The 17,474-nt window shown below is 46.3% G+C and overlaps 1 protein-coding gene across 5 annotated transcripts in view; it reads left to right on the top strand.

Annotated features, from left to right (window-relative positions):
* Positions 1 to 17,112, top strand: part of RYK (receptor like tyrosine kinase) — a 174,566-nt gene extending 157,454 nt beyond the window's left edge. For 3 of the 5 annotated variants that reach the window (XM_073360373.2, XM_073360370.2, XM_073360372.2), the window contains 2 exons: positions 52 to 188; positions 790 to 3,179. In XM_073360373.2, the coding sequence (XP_073216474.1) occupies positions 52 to 188; positions 790 to 901 (249 nt within the window). In that variant the 3' untranslated portion in view covers positions 902 to 3,179. Of the gene's footprint in view, positions 1 to 51; positions 189 to 789; positions 3,180 to 11,516 lie in introns of those variants that run through there. The other 2 variants (XR_012160844.2, XM_073360374.2) reach the window with 2 other exon arrangements.
* Positions 17,113 to 17,474: the final 362 nt, after the last annotated feature.

Genomic DNA, 17,474 nt, shown 5'->3' on the forward strand with positions numbered 1-17,474 from the left:
ACCCTACTGTACTGCTAACTTGCTGCTGCATAAAACACTTTTTTTTTCTAGTGGGCATTTGGAGTAACACTGTGGGAGCTGATGACTTTGGGGCAGACTCCATATGTGGATATTGACCCTTTTGAGATGGCTGCATATCTAAAGGATGGATACAGAATAGCTCAACCAATCAACTGCCCTGATGAACTGTAAGTGTGGACTTATTAGGAGAGGGGAGGGAGAGTGGTTTTTATTCCACTTTTCAGGAAACCTTTTTTAAATTCAGAGCAAGCAGAGAATGCTACTTCTACAGATAAAGGAAGTCTCAATTCAGTCATCCTGACCTGGTTGTGTTAAATGTTCATTTGAAAAAAGAAAAAAAAAGCATAATTTAAAGGGCATACTCAGAAATTTTTCAAGTGGAATAAGTAAAGGGAACCAGTATTTTTCTTCCAGGCTACCTTCCTTTTCTCAGCCTGCCTTCTTCTGTCTTCCCAAAATTCCATTTCTCTGTAGCCTCCTACAGAAATTCTTTAAATAGTGTTTTTAAAGCGTTTTAATTGCCATTATCAGATTATCCTAATACTGCTCCTGGCTGCCTTTGACTTGTCTGTCTCTTGACAAACCAGATCAGCACCTCCACTAGTAGTACCTTTGCTGGTCACTCCAGATATGCTACTTCTGGAAAAACAATAGGGAAAAAGAATCCTTGCTGGTGGTCGGATCTCTCTTTACTCAAGTTCATGACACTTGTGTGTGTCATGATTAGCTGTCGTCTTCTGATGTCTCCCCTTTGTTTTTTGTCTTCAGGTTTGCTGTGATGGCCTGTTGTTGGGCCCTAGATCCTGAGGAAAGACCCAAGTTCCAGCAGCTAGTGCAGTGTCTAACGGAATTCCATGCAGCTCTGGGAGCCTATGTCTGAAGCTTCAGGCATGGATTCCATATGCTACTTGAGAAGGGACAGTGCATACACTTCCAGCGCCATGCATCACTTGGACGTACTCACACACTACGTGTATAAAGCAACGCCAGTGGGAGAAAGCACTTCTTCCAAAACACTGTGCCTTAGAATGCTTTCGTAGTCTGACTTTTTTGTAAGATCTCTTGATGTTGAATATTTTCTAGATATCACTTTTGCTAAGTTAAATTGAGACTGTTTTATTTGCCAGCAGATTTTCTAAAATATAGCGATAGTGAACTTGAACACAAGAGTTGGATGGACTTCTGCACTGTTACAACAGACACAAAGTTGGTTTTTTAAAGGTTGTTTTAGAGCTGGTAGGAAAAGGGGGAAATTATGCAAACAACATTGCAGAAACTTTTCCCATTTAGAAACTGAAGTTTTCTGACCAGCTCTAGTGCTTGATCTTGTATGTATCTGGAATAGCTTTTTAGTATCAGCTGCTTTTCTTTTGAGACGATGGCACAAAAACGTTGGGTCCATAAGTGGCATCTTATTTTTTAACCCATTGATCATCAACAATTCTTGGAAAAGCTGGTCTTCCAGATGCAATATCCCTTTTCTAAGACAATAAGCAATTATGTAAAAGTGATTCCAGTTTACCTCATACAGAGAGTGGTAAGGATGGGACTGAATGGAGCCTGTTCTTTTAAATGAAAGCCTGACATGATTTGAGATAGTTCAAAATGCTAAGTAGAGGCCTTCAGAGAAGCGCCAAAGCAGCCCTTATTTGGGTGCCTTTCACCTCAGATTTCTAGATTGCATTTTCTCTTGCTGAAAAGGTACTGGTTGTTTTTAGGGTTTTTATGGCCTGAAATGGGCTTAAATACATAAATATATATTTGTAAAGACACACACTTGCAGAGTAAAGAATGTTTTTCTATTATAATGATTGTGAAAATTTAATCCCTAACACTGGCTAGTGTATCAAGTTTGCAGGTTTTGAAATATATCTTTATTAGGACCAGTTGAAGTAGTTCTGTGGCCCACTGTGAAGGCATTAGATGGCACCTCCCTTGACTGCAAAGCCCAAAGATTCAACATGTATTTTTATCTTACCCATCCCCATTTCCATAGACTTCTATGCCACCTCACAGGGGGAGGGGATGGGGATGGGGGTGTTCCATCCTGTCAGTGAGTTGAAAGTAACATCCAGAATATAAGTATGGCTTATAGGGAAATGGAGGGTGGAGGTTTCCATTGATTCAGCTTGAGGCTAACAGAGGAGAATTTTTACTTTTTCATGAGATTCAAGTTGCCTCCATTAGACTGCTCAGGTAGCATGAAGCAGCCTATACTTCAGATCATACAGCACATAAGCACAACCAGCAAAGCATCCCACTAGTTTCACTCAATCTTTAGGATGAGAGCCCCACACCCTGAGGTTCCCTGTAGCTGCGTGGCCATGGTATGGTATCAGAATGGTACCTGATGGTTATTGACACGAAGGTTTAGAAGTCTTTGACTTATAAGGACAAGACATTAGACTTGGCTATTATATGTGCAAATTAAAAATTAGAGCAGCCTTTCTCAAACTTCTGAAATCTGAGTCCCCTTTCAGGAAAATAAAACCAGTCTCTCCCCTGCTGCATTAGGGCAGTATTGGGGAAGAGTTTGCGATGCCACTGTATGTATACCCCTTTCCTCCCCCAGCTGTGCCTTCATACTTTGTACAAAGAAAAGGAGTACTTGTGGCACCTTAGAGACTAACCAATTTATTAGAGCATAAGCTTTCGTGAGCTACAGCTCACTTCCTCAGATGCATATCGTGGAAACTGTACTTTGTACAGCATGCACCCTGTAATTTGGGAAACAAGGAACTAGAAAATTGTAAGTCCCTCAAATAGAAAAGCTGTCTTTATCCTTATGTGATTGGAGAAACAAGCCATGTTTCATTCCAAACAACTTTTCCTGATCATTGTAATGGGCTGTAATAATAAATGCTGGGACACCCATTGAGCATTCTGTCTAAGAGATGCTGTAAAAGGGTGTTTGGGTTTGAATTGGTTGGAACTCATTTTGTATGGCTGACTTTGCAGTCATATATTTGATTGCTTGGGGGTGGCTTTAAAAACCTTGCCATCCAGACACTTTTGGCCCTTTCAATAGCTGAGATTTAAAAAAAAAAAAAAAATCGATATTTGTTTTATGCTGGCTCACTTGGTAAAATTATCCAGGGCTGGGCCATTTTTCCACCAATTTTTTTATGAAGAGTTCCACAAAGACACTGCAGTTGTAATGCTCATCTGAGAATACTAAGGAGAGAAAACAGTATTATTTGAAAATGATATACTACTTGGAGTATTATTTAAAAACAAAACACATTCTAGCTTCACTTTCTGCAGTTGTGATTGCTGAGGAATCATTTTATGGATCACTATTTTGAAACAGGTTCTAGCACAGACTACATTTCTGGATTTTCATAATATATTTCAGAAAGTTACTTCATTGAGTGCACTGCTCTGATCATTTACTTCTTGGTGTGCTTCTTTGTACACACAAAATCCATTCACTTGCAGCAGTTAGACATTTAGTTGGATGAGAGCCATCAACTCTCTGATGTCATTTAAAAATAAAAGAAATCTGGCTGCACAGATGAAGTAAACCTTTCAAAAGGAACCAGAGTTAATTGATGGCAGAGCTGTTGTCTTGAGTCTGCAAACAGCTCTTCTGCCTAAGCTCTAGCAGAGTGAAAGCTGACTAGTCTTCGCCTTCTTCATTGCTACTGTTGGGAACTCGTGAATGGCAGTAAGACTGCCAATTATCGGGTCAGTTTCACTCCACAACATCTTGGGAAAGCTCTGAGCAATAGTAAAGGCTGGCACTGAAACAGAAGGTCCAAAATATGCTCAAGAAAGGTAAATGATGGAGGGTAGGGATAGGGTCCAGAGTGACCTAGACAAATCAGAGGATTGGACCAAAACAAATCTGATGAGGTTCAACAAGGACAAGTGCAGAGGTCTGCACTTAGGAAGGAAGAATCCCATGCACTGCTACAGGCTGTGGGCCGACTGGCTAAGCAGCAGTTCTGCAGAAAAGGACCTGGGGCTTACAGTGGACGAGAAGCTGGATATGTCAGCAGTGTGCCCTTGTTGTCAAGAAGGTTAATGGCACATTGGCCTGTATTAGTAGGAGCATTGCCAACAGATCAAGGGAAGTGATTATTCCCCTCTATTCAGCACTGGTGAGGCCACACCTGGAGTATTGTTGTCCAGTTTTGGTCTCTTCTCTCCCCCCATCTCCACTAAGAAAGGGATGTGGACAAATTGGAGAGTCCAGTGGCAGCCAACTAAAATGATTAGGGGGCTGGGACACATGACTTACGAGGAGAGGCTGAGGGAACTGGGGTTATTTAGTCTGCAGAAGAGAAGAGTGAAGTGGAATTTGATAGCAGCCTTCAATTACCTGAAGGGGGTTTCCAAAGAGGATGGAGTTCGGCTGTTCTCAATGGTGGCAGATGACAGAACAAGGAGCAGTGGTCTCAAGTTGCAGTGGAGGAGGTTTAGGTTGGATATTAGGAAACACTATTTCACTAGGAGGGTGGTGAAGCACTGGAATGGGTTACCTAGGTAGGTGATGGAATCTTCATCCTGAGAGGTTTTGAAGGCCCGGCTTGACAAAGCCTTGGCTGGGATGAATTAATTGGTGTTGGTCCTGCTTTGAGCAGGGGATTGGACTAGATGACCTCCTGAGGTCTCTTCGAACTCTAAAATTCTGTGATTCTATGAAATGATCAGAAGACCTATACCCACATAGCATCCTGGACTTGGGTGTTAGACCAGAGACAAAAATGTTCCTTCTCCCTTTCAGCTACAAGAGCAGAGCTTGTAGCGCTTCGGGTATATCACATTGCCATTATTACAAATAATGGAGCCCTGAACAAGGTCGAGGGACAAAACTCTGGTAGGTATGCCATCATGCTCATCTTCCCAGCAGGGAAGTGGGTCTGGCTTGATCCCAGACAAATTCTGCTCCAGTTCTACAACTAATTGATCATTTTCAGACTGCCTTACTTGACTTGATAATTCGTCTGGCGGTGCCTCCAATGATTGCAAACCTGAGTGGCTTCTAAAGACTGCCATGTTTCCTTCCAGTTGTACAGTTTTCGTTCCCAGCCAAAGACAAGGACAGGTAGTTTATTCAATCCTCTACCACTGAGATGCTGAAGATCTGATCTGCAGAGGTTTATGCTATTGATAAGGGACCTGATGGGGCCTACCACTTGCTTCTAGCCTCTGAACTGAACCCTAAAATCATGAATGTGTAGGTCACTTTGAGTTTTTGCTATTACATACGTGGCCTCTGTATGCTGGTGTGGTATAGAGGTTTTATCAGCACTTGTTTGGGAAAAGCTGCATGTCCCACTCATGAATAAGGCTAAGATTTTGTCAGGGATGTTTTTAGTGAAAGTCACGGACAGGTCACGGGCAATAAAGAAAAGTTCATGGAAGCCCGGGACCTGTCCCTGACTTTTACTAAAAATATCCCCCTGACAAAATGGGGAGCTCAGCTGTGGGGTCCCCATGTCGCCTGCAGAGGTTGGGTAGCTGTGGGGGCTGCTCTGGGGGCCCCCACCACCTGCTGGGAGCTTTGAAGGACCCCTGGTCCCGCAGTGGCCCTGCCACCCTCTGGAGGCCCTGCTACCCTCAGGGGCTCAGAGCTCCCAGTCCCCAACCCCCATGGCAGCCAAGAGCTCCAGGGGGCCCCACAGTCTGCATCAGCCAGGAGCTGCTGGGGGCTCCCACAGCAACTCAGAGCTCTGAGGGAGCCATCACCACCTGCGGCAGCTGGGAGCTACAGGGAGGCCCTGGCTCCCACAGCCACTGGGAGTTGCGAGGTCCCCCCTACCACCTGCAACTCCCAGCTGACAGGGCTGAATTCACAGAGGTTGCTAGAAGTCACGGATTCCGTGATTTCCATGACTTCCATGAAAAAATCTTAACCTTACTCATGAATAATGTGACAGCTCAAATCTTTATACCCCAGATCATCACATCTGTATAACATTTTTTTTGTTCCTGTTCAGCACCACCATTTGAGCCCCTCCACGGGCTCCCTCCATATCAGTATCAAGTGTTAAGGTGAGGTAAAGCAGCTGAAAGGCCCATTGCAAACTCTGTCTCCACTATCCGTTCCTCACTTTCACCATCTGGCTTTTGCTGCTTCTTTTCATTTCTTAACTTCATGTACAAACATGAAACAAACTCTTTTCTGTGCTGCTTCTTATGCATCAATTCCCTCTGAACTGATCCACAAAGCCACTACCTTCAAATCTCTCCATGAGACTCACGTCTGCTATGATACCTATAAACCAGTGGTGGCATAAATAGCAGATGGGGTTGATAAATACTCATAGCTCTTCTTAAAATGCAAATCTTTCTAAAAATTTTATATATTTGACTTTCCTTCCTCACACTTTGTGTCATGTTATGTCATGAGCACACTGTTATCAGGGAAAATTCTATGTTTGCGGGAAAGAAATATTTCCCTAGCAGGTTGTTTCAATTATTTTATGTTTGAAGCTGCTCAGAAATTGGGAATATTGGGAGTTGTGCCAAAGCCTCATGGTGCTTTTCCGACTACTCAGCCAAAAGGAATATGAATGAGAACATGCTGCATAGACACTCTTGTCTTGTCTTCCTTTCTCACACATCCAGTTTACTGAGAGTTGTTCTTACCTCTGCTCATTAGAAGGGAGCATATCAGCTTTAATGCCTTTTCTGTATTACTGTATTGCCTAGGAGCCCTAGTCATAGCTCAGGACCCTGTTGAGTACAAGCACAGAACAAAAAGATAGTGTGTGCCCCAGAGAGCATCCAATCGGGGGATATGATGAGATGGCAGATGAGGGAGCATAAGGAAACAATGAGACAATATTGGTCAGGAGGATGGGCAGTGGTCTCAGCTCACCAGTAGTCTAACCCTCAAGTTTTTTGTAAGCATCACGGCAAAGGAGAATATTGAGGGTTTCTGAAGGAGGATAATTAAAGTAGCTTCACAGTTGTTTACAGTCAACTTCTCTTAAGTATGAGGACAAAATGTGAAGGTTACTTTTCGAAAATTTAACAAGTGGACAGTGGAAGCAGGAGTAGACATCTCAATATTGAATGAGATATGATAGGTCCAGATAGCCCCTGAACAGCCTTGAAAGTGAAGACAAGTTGCTTATGTTTAATGCAATAGAGAAGGGGGGAATCAATGGAAGAATGTGAAAGAGGGGTGACATGGTCAAAGCAATGGGTTAGGAAAATTATCTGAACAGATACGAGTGGCGCAAGATTACATTTGTCAAGGCCAAAGAGAAGAAAGTTGAAGTAACCAAGAGGATGAGAGCCTGGACAAGTTTTAGCTATGTAAGTGGTTAGGAAAGTGATGTTCTGCAGAAAGAATCAACAAGGTTTGTACATAGCCTGGATGTGAGGACCTAGAGAGGTCGAAGTTGAAGTGACGTCCAGGTTACGGGCCTGAGTGACAAGTAGAATTGTGGTGTTAGCCATAGGGATCGAGAGGCTGGGGAGAAAGATTAAGAATCATAGAATATCAGGGTTGGAAGGGACCCCAGAAGGTCATCTAGTCCAACCCCCTGCTCAAAGCAGGACCAATTCCCAGTTAAATCATCCCAGCCAGGGCTTTGTCAAGCCTGACCTTAAAAACCTCTAAGGAAGGAGATTCTACCACCTCCCTAGGTAACTCATTCCAGTGTTTCACCACCCTCTTAGTGAAAAAGTTTTTCCTAATATCCAATCGAAATCTCCCCCACTGCAACTTGAGACCATTACTCCTCGTTCTGTCATCTGCTACCGTCTTGGAACCCCCTTTCAGGTAGTTGAAAGCAGCTATCAAATCCCCCCTCATTCTTCTCTTCTGCAGGCTAAACAATCCCAGTTCCCTCAGCCTCTCCTCATAAGTCATGTGTTCCAGTCCCCTAATCATTTTTGTTGCCCTTCGCTGGACTCTCTCCAATTTATCCACATCCTTCTTGAAGTGTGGGGCCCAAAACTGGACACAGTACTCCAGATGAGGCCTCACCAATGTCGAATAGAGGGGAACGATCACGTCCCTCGATCTGCTCGCTATGCCCCTACTTATACATCCCAAAATGCCATTGGCCTTCTTGGCAACAAGGGCACACTGCTGACTCATATCCAGCTTCTCGTCCACTGTCACCCCTAGGTCCTTTTCCGCAGAACTGCTGCCTAGCCATTCGGTCCCTAGTCTGTAGCGGTGCATTGGGTTCTTCCGTCCTAAGTGCAGGACCCTGCACTTATCCTTATTGAACCTCATCACATTCCTTTTGGCCCAATCCTCCAATTTGTCTAGGTCCTTCTGTATCCTATCCCTCCCCTCCAGCGTATCTACCACTCCTCCCAGTTTAGTATCATCCGCAAATTTGCTGAGAGTGCAATCCACACCATCCTCCAGATCATTTATGAAGATATTGAATAAAACCAGCCCCAGGACCGACCCTTGGGGCACTCCACTTGATACCGGCTGCCAACTAGACATGGAGCCATTGATCACTACCCGTTGAGCCCGACAATCTAGCCAGCTTTCTACCCACCTTATAGTGCATTCATCCAGCCCATACTTCCTTAACTTGGTGACAAGAATACTATGGGAGACCGTGTCAAAAGCTTTGCTAAAGTCAAGAAACAATACATCCACTGCTTTCCCTTCATCCACAGAACCAGTAATCTCATCATAAAAGGCGATTAGATTAGTCAGGCATGACCTTCCCTTGGTGAATCCATGCTGGCTGTTCCTGATCACTTTCCTCTCATGCAAGTGCTTCAGGATTGATTCTTTGAGGACCTGCTCCATGATTTTTCCGGGGACTGAGGTGAGGCTGACTGGCCTGTAGTTCCCAGGATCTTCCTTCTTCCCTTTTTTAAAGATTGGCACTACATTAGCCTTTTTCCAGTCATCCGGGACTTCCCCGGTTCGCCACGAGTTTTCAAAGATAATGGCCAGTGGCTCTGCAATCACAGCCGCCAATTCCTTCAGCACTCTCGGATGCAACTCGTCCGGCCCCATGGACTTGTGCACGTCCAGCTTTTCTAAATAGTCCCTAACCACCTCTATCTCCACAGAGGGCTGGCCATCTCTTCTGCATTTTGTGATGCCCAGCGCAGCAGTCTGGGAGCTGACCTTGTTAGTGAAAACAGAGGCAAAAAAAGCATTGAGTACATTAGCTTTTTCCACATCCTCTGTCACTAGGTTGCCTCCCTCATTCAGTAAGGGGCCCACACATTCCTTGGCTTTCTTCTTGTTGCCAACATACCTGAAGAAACCCTTCTTGTTACTCTTGACATCTCTGGCTAGCTGCAGCTCCAGGTGCGATTTGGCCCTCCTGATAACATTCCTACATGCCCGAGCAATATTTTTATACTCTTCCCTGGTCATATGTCCAACCTTCCACTTCTTGTAAGCTTCTTTTTTATGTTTAAGATCCGCTAGGATTTCACCATTAAGCCAAGCTGGTCGCCTGCCATATTTACTATTCTTTCGACTCATCGGGATGGTTTGTCCCTGTAACCTCAACAGGGATTCCTTGAAATACAGCCAGCTCTCCTGGACTCCTTTCCCCTTCAAGTTAGTCCCCCAGGGGATCCTGGCCATCCGTTCCCTGAGGGAGTCGAAGTCTGCTTTCCTGAAGTCCAGGGTCCGTATCCTGCTGCTTACCTTTCTTCCCTGCGTCAGGATCCTGAACTCAACCAACTCATGGTCACTGCCTCCCAGATTCCAATCCACTTTTGCTTCCCCCACTAATTCTACCCGATTTGTGAGCAGCAGGTCAAGAAAAGCGCCCCCCCTAGTTGGCTCCTCTAGCACTTGCGCCAGGAAATTGTCCCCTACGCTTTCCAAAAACTTCCTGGATTGTCTATGCACCGCTGTATTGCTCTCCCAGCAGATATCAGGAAAATTAAAGTCACCCATGAGAATCAGGGCATGCGATCTAGTAGCTTCCGTGAGCTGCCGGAAGAAAGCCTCATCCACCTCATCCTCATCTGTTTTAGCCATGTAGAGCTGGAGCCAAGGACCAAACATCCAAAAGGTGTCAGAGACAGGCTGAGATTTTAGCTTGGACAGGAGGAGACAGGTCTGGAGTAGAGGTATATTTGTGAGTTGCCAGCCTAGAGAATGGTAGTTTGTGTTTGCAGATGAGATTACCCTAAGAGACGGTATAGAGGGAGAAGAGAAAGGGAGCCCCATCAGAAAGTTGGAAGGGCCTCCAAAGGACATGCTGGAAAACCAGGTCACAGAAATCAAGGGAGGGAAAAATTTCAGTAAATGTGGCCAACAATGTCAAATGTACCTGGCGGGTCAAGGGGAATGAGGGCAAAGTACTAGTTCTGAGCTTTGGCTAGGAAGAGGTCATTAGAGACATTGGTAGAGCAGTTTCAGTGGAGAGTAGGAGGTGGAAGCTGGATTGGAGAGGGCACAGAAGAATTGGAGCAAAGAAATTCCAGACAGCAATTGTAAACAGTGTACTTGAGTTTAGGGCTATAAGTGCGCTATGTGCTTTCCTTTCTATTCCCTGTCCAACAATAGTGGTTCAGAAGGATCTTAGCACTCTTTTGGCCTGGGACAGCCCCATTTTTATTGTTCACATGTCTAGTGACATTTTGTTCTCTAACTTCCGTTGTGACTTTTTGAGGTGACTGGGAAAGAAGGGGGCTGATGCATGGAAGAGGGAGGTACGAGTGCAGAAAATTCCTCACATGGATACTTGGGAAAGCTAAGTCCCCTGTCAGTTTCCAGATAACCAATGTTAAAGGTTGACTATGCAACCTAACTCTTCTGCTGTTTATTTCTTTTCTATTTCTTTTCTTAAATTCCTCCACTAACTGACATTTCCATCCTTCCCCACCCAGAGTTTGCTTGCTTGACTGAAAGATTGTTAAATACTGCAATAGGAGTTTGTCATTTGCCTTCTGCTCTGGAAAGTAGTACACCATGGAGTGTGTGGCAAACTAAAGTGCATGCTGGGGCTTTCACAGGCTGAGACAGCACCTTTTAGAACAGTTAAACATTGAGAGAATCTGAGTTGGGGTATTAACATTTCTGCAATATCAGGTGTGCATGACACTTTAGACACAAGACTGGATTTTTTCAAAAATGCATGTAAGGTCCAATGGGCATGCAACAACCCAGAGCTGTGCAAACATGTATATACAAATCCCAGTTTGGATACATGCATCAAAGTCCAGGCATTGCAAATTCGGCTCACACCTTTCTGAAAATCTGCCCCTAAAATGTTTACATTCTAATTTAGGTAATGATACAGGCAAAAGGGAGTGGGTGTTTGTTCTAATTGACCCCATTCAAAAGTTAGTGATGAAACTCCTGTTTGACTTAGATGGGGCAAAGCTAGGCCAATGCTGAGCGCTTTCTAAATCCTAGGGCATTTTGTGTTCTCTCTGATCAAACTAGAATACTTTTCCAGCTTTGGAACACATCATATACACATGACTTCTCAGTCATGGATTGTGAAAGATGGCAGCAAGTCAATTTAGCAAAAAAGCCAATCTGCATTAGGTAAACTCTCATTGTTGATTGAGGTTCTTAATTCCAGGACCTGAAGCGAATTGGCTGGCACACTGAACATCATGCAGGTGCTTATTCCAATTTTAATAAAACATCCAGTGAAAGAAAAATGAGGTGGAAGAAATCTGACCTGAAAAATGAGCAAAAAGTTAAATCTAACTGCGGAGGCTGGAATGCACTGAGAAGGTAGGTTTTTAGTGTGGGCTTAAGCCCATGTCAAACTCTAAATAATTGGAATACCTCAGCCATGGAATACAACATAAGCAGGAGCTATGGCGCCTGCAATCTCTCAATGCTATTGTGGGTAAGACTGCTCCACGCTGGCTGCTCCAGATTCTGAAAACAAGGCAGAGTATCAGGAAGACTCCAGGAGCATAGTGCTGCTGCTGCTCTGCCCTCACAGCATGAGATGCAAAAATAATTCCATGGGTTTCTTCTTCTGAGAGGTGGAGTGGGACAGGACGGCTCAGGAGGAGAAGAGATGCATCAATGCAGTTCTACACCAGTTATTGTGTGAAAGGTGCAGTTACATCCCCCTCGGGACCGAAGGCTGCCCCTCCGGGCCACAGAACTACACCATATGTGCTAGCAAAGCCTAGTTCTCTGTTGGATGCTAGAATTGAATCCTATTCTGGTGTTGGGTAGATGCTCAGAGAAGAGAAAGGGGGGCATCTTCCTTCTCCCCCACCCTCCCAGTAACTGCACAGCACAGGGCAAGATTTGCTCCTGGTATTTCCATTTTGGTGTTTGTTCATTTTTGGCCTGACTAGCTCTTCATTTAATGGAAGTAGTGTGGTCTAGTGCAGAGGTTCCCAAACTTTTGTTTCCTGCACCCCACTTCTCTATGGGAGTCACGTAACTGCCCACCAACTCCTGCCGTCTGGGGCAAAAAATGACTCACTGAGGCAAGCCAGCAACTCATGCCTGGCGTAGCAGCAGGACCCAGCTGGTTCCATCCCCAAGGAATCCATGGCAGAGCATAGAGGGACTCCTGGCACTCCCTCTCCCCAGTCCAAAGCCTAATGCCCCCACAGGCTCTGGTGCGTTTAAATATGGGGTGGGGTGGTAGGAAGAGGGGCAGCAGTCAGGGAGTTGAGAAGGGATAGGGGCAGCAGGATGGGCCTGAGCAGGGCCGTGGTCCTCACCCACCCTGATCACCGAGGACTCCCTGCTGCTGCCCTGCCCACTGGCTGGCTATAGCACCTTACCTCTGATAACCTTTTGGGCCCCCTAAAAAGTAGGGGGGCATGTGCAGTTTGAAAATCCAGTGGCCTAGCGAATAGAACACTGGAGCGGTACACAGCAGAGCTGGGTTCTGTTTGCAGCTTGGCCAGTGGCCTGCTGGGTGACTGTGGGTCAATCATGTCACTCCCCCGTGCCTCAGTTTCCCCACTGTAAAATGGGAGTAATGCTACTGACCTGTGTAAATTGCTTTTAGGCCTAGGAGTGAAAAGCACATGGTATTATCAGAGCTAAACTATTTCTTTGTTTTTAAAGGCAGTTACAGTAAGGTCCTATCCTCAGACTTGTGTCCAGTAAGTAGCCTGGTGCCACTTCTATGTCCCTCTCCCCACAATGTGATAAGTAGGAAAGCAGAGTGCTGGCACCACCCTACATGCTGCTAGCCAAGGTGCCCATTGCCACATTCAGGGAGCGTGCCCCCTTGTGCTGTCTCCAGAAATGTACCAGCCCTGCTGCCTATGGAGACCCTCTGTGGTTACTGAGACAAGAGTGGCATTTCTCCTAAATGCATAGGATCAACAGCCATGGGCACACTTTAAAAATGCAAGGGGCTCTTTATGTCTTTAAGGTCGTGCTCCTCCACCTGTTCAGCGCAGAGAGACGAAGTGGGAAGGAGTGGTCAGAGTTGCACCGTACAAATAGCTGTCAGAGAGCATTACAAAGGGTGCTCTGCAGAGCTGGCAGTGATGAGATAGAGCTGTCATCTCCGTGTGCAGCATAATGGAGCCCTTTACGCTCCTGCTGAATGTCAATAGGAAAGCCAGGGGCTCCCAACCATGTGTATCTGTGCATAACTGTCCCCAGAAGCAGCTGCTTCCATTCTCCCATCACCGACCTCCATGCCCTATCCTTAGCTGAGGTCAAGTCCTCAACCGCAGAGAATGCTCTTGAACTGTGCCAGTTTCTGTTTGGGGAGAGAAGTGGGGAATAGGTGAGACCTCTTCCATAGCTCAAATGGGGACTTGCCCATCAAGGGCTTACAATTTGCAGAGTGAGCTGAAAGCATCGTGGGCTAATAAACCCATCTTCCAAAGACCATTGCACCATGTGCATTCAGCCAATTGGTGCCCACTTGAGTCCAGAAAGTTCTGAACCTGGCCACCAACCTCTTGTGGGCAGGGGGGAGGAAAGCAGCCGACATCCATGCTGGTTAGCTGTCCAAGGAGTATGGGGAGCAGTAGGAAAGGAAAGGATTGTGATGAATAAATGAGAAATTGAGATTGCATGGGCTGCCTATACGGTCATGTTTTCAGCAAAGTACAGAACAGGGGCATGTAACAACCAATGATATTCAGGCGGCCTACATAAAATGAATGAGACTTGGAGACTGCAGCTTTGGTGATGGAGCAATTTGTGCTGTATGGTCCAAAAATGCCTAACAGACAGAGTAGAGTTTTGCCTCGGTAAAACTTCACCCAGAATAAAGCAATAAGGCCTGTGTGAGCAGGCCAGGAGAAGAAAATCTGCTGGGATTGCTCTGTGCAAAACTCAGGTGCTAGACTGGGACTCAGGAGAACAGGGTTCGGTTCTCTGCTTCTGCGAACTGCCTGTGCAATGTAGGTAACTCAGTCTCCAGGAACGTTAGTTCCCCATCTGTCCCATCCCACAGGCGAGGAAATTTATGAGGAAAATTGCATTAGGATTGTGAGGCGCTCAGATGCTATGGAAGGGGGGGCCTCTGGAAGTATCGTGGACAAAATTGATCCAGAACTGGGAAAGGGAGACAGGGCTGTGTCCCCCTCCCCGATCTCCCTGCCTTGGAGAAGGAACTGTGGGTCCAGCCCCCGCACTGCATCCCACAACCTCTGGAGTCTCCGCGCATGCTCGCACCCAGCTCCCCTGCTAAATAGAGTGACGTTTCTAGGGTCACTCCTAACCATGGCTGCCCACTGCAGCAGTGGGGCTGGGGAAGGGAGGATGCAGCCACTGGATTGCTTTTTCTGCGGCTTGGGGAGTGTGGGAGGAGAATGTGTGTCCCTCCAGCCCTCTCCTAGGCTCATCCCTCTTTTCATGGCAATCCCGACCCCACAGAGCCCAAGGCAGGGTTGGGCGATGCTGCCCCTGGAGGTGACTGTATGCACAGGGGAAGCCCTCTGCGGTTCTCCCTGTATAGAGCAGTACAGGGTAGGAGTTGGCCCAGTGCTGACGTCACTCACATTCAGCAGCGCCTTGCTCCATGAGCAGTCCTGGTGCCAGAAATGTGAGCTAAGCTGGCAGAGCCCTGAGTTCCCAGAACATGCTGAGGCTGCAAATTCTGCTGCTGGAAAAGGAGAAGTTCCTTTGAAAAGCAAAACCGCCTACCTGCATGCATGCTTATGAAATGCAGCAGCTTTTGTGGGGCAGAGTCAGTGCCTGGAGGTAAGTGGCTCTGCAGCAGGGGAGAGCTACATTTCTGGGCATTTGGCTCAACAAAAATATTCCAGAAACCCTCTGGGAAATGTCAAGGTGCCTGTGAGGGGCCTTGTACGACCCCGCTCACATATTATCCTCCTGGGCACCGTGCACAGCATGGCACGACCTCCTGCTGCACGACCTCCTCTGCCTTGTGGGGCTGTCCGGATGCTGGGCAGGCTAGAGTGCCAATGTGGAGGAACAGACAGGTAGGGGGAGTGCTTCCACAGCTATGCCCCTACACGGGTGCAGTATATGCTCCCCTGCGTAGTCCTGCACGGGGGTGGCAGGGAGAGTTGTGGCCCTGCATCCCCACTGCTCCCTTTAGGATGATTCTGACCTAGGGGGACCATTCTAGGAGCAGTAGACCAGGTCATGTGGTGGGTGAGGTCTCGGGGGAAGAGAAAGGCTCCTTGTACCTTCCCCTGGCTTCGTACCCCCACGCTGGGGCTGCCAGTGCTGTGGCCCATCACACAGACATCAAAGGCCTGGCTGTTTCTCTTCAACCTTTATCTCAGGAAGAACTTTCAGACAGAGGCAGCTCTCAAAAGCCAGATTCATGTGCAAGGCAGCGTATTTTGCCAGTCGCTTCCTTGATGCTCTTGCTAATTATTGACAGGATCTGTTTGAGGGAGAGCTGCCATCTAGCTTTTCACTCAGCAGTAAAGCGACAGCCTTGTGTTTGACAAAGGGCCAGCCCTAAAGGTTCTAAAACGCTGGATCAGGTCTGATAAAATCACGAGATTAAAAATCACAAAGCTTTTTTAATTGATTCTTTTTCTCTGCCTTCAGGTTCCTGGGACTTTAGGATCAACTCGAGTCACATCTTCAAGCTTTTCTCTCCAGCCAGTGGAAGCTGGGATTCCCACAATCACATGAGTCCAGGAGCTGGGGTTTTAAAAAAAACACCAAAAATTGCAAGAATTGGCAGCACTGCCCAGGGCTTGTTTGACCACAAATTCAGTATTATGGCTGCATGGCAGGATAATGGTCTGTATGAAGAGGACCGGATGGATGAAGGGATTGGGAATGCAATACATACACTGTCAACATTTTTCTAGCTTTGCATTTAGCCCAGGTAATCGGTGTTGCCAACTCATCTTGCAAATCTCGTGATATTTGTTGGGTTGGGGAAATGGAGTCAGGTGGTTCTAGGAAAATCCCAATTTGCTTTTTCTGTTTCTTTTTTTAATAATAAAAGCAAGTTTCCCGCCCTTATGTCTGCAGAAAAAAAGTGACCCCCGAAAGGCTCAAATGAGAAGGCAAATGAAAAGAATCCCAAAGCTTTCCTTTTCCAATTGCACGATGTTTAAGCCAGTCTTATGTCTGTTGGTGCCCTGACTCTTCATGGTCACGAGTATGACTGGTGTACCTGGAACCCCATTCATGGAAGAGGACCCCAGTGCGCTCATGGCTTCTTGAAGGCTTGAATTTGACGACATTAATTTCCAGCAAAGACCCTGCCTGCAGTTCCGGGGCGGAGGCGGTTACGGTTGTGCTTCTTGCATGTTCTTGGGGTCTGCACAAATGATTTTACCTGGGTGTGAAAGGCCTTTAGCTTCTTCCAGTCAGTGAAACAACAGGGGTTTTTAGAGGAAGGGTAGGGATGATGATGATGATGTGGATACCAGTAAAACACGAATCCTTTAGCAGTGTCAGAGATTTCTGGTCAGCACTAGCACAGGGAATGGTTACCGCTTGGTGCTCCACCGAACAAATATTTGAATCTTTTAGGCCATTCGATGAGAGGAAACATTTGGAACTGTTGAGTCATTGCTTGAAATTCCTGTACATCTTCAGCCTCCCGACCTCATTTTTCACTTTGTTCTGGTGAGTCTGTTGAGAAATTGAATCGTCAGAGTTGTTGGGCTTGGCTACTCTGCATGTGCCCGGTGTGGGTATAGAGATGTGTGTGTATATATAGATAGATATATTTTACTAGTTGCAGTCGGATCTGTAACTTCTCTGGGAATGATCAAATATGATTTTAAACGTCCTCTTACAAAGATTAATTTCACTATCTCCTTGCCTTTTTCACGGTGCTACTGCAGAGAGTGCAGATGGCCCTTCACTAGGAATTTTCCTTCTTCGTAAAAATCAAGCGACACGATTTAGGGAGAATTTCCACTTTGAGGAGAAGGAATTGCTGCTCTAGATGGCTTATAGGCTTGTGAAGGGGCATACAGATCCTGTGGTGCACCTTGCGGAGAACCGGCAGCCATAACTTCCCTTCCCCACCATACCCCAGTGCTGTGCTTTGGGGGTTAAACCCCAGCTTCTGGCCTACACTAGGTTAGGCACTGAGCCGGGGAGAGTGAATTCTTTTAGCAGATAAAAACGGTGGAGGGCTCTG

The sequence above is a fragment of the Lepidochelys kempii genome, chromosome 9, assembly GCF_965140285.1.
Source record: "Lepidochelys kempii isolate rLepKem1 chromosome 9, rLepKem1.hap1, whole genome shotgun sequence".
NCBI classification, from domain to species: Eukaryota; Metazoa; Chordata; order Testudines; family Cheloniidae; genus Lepidochelys; species Lepidochelys kempii.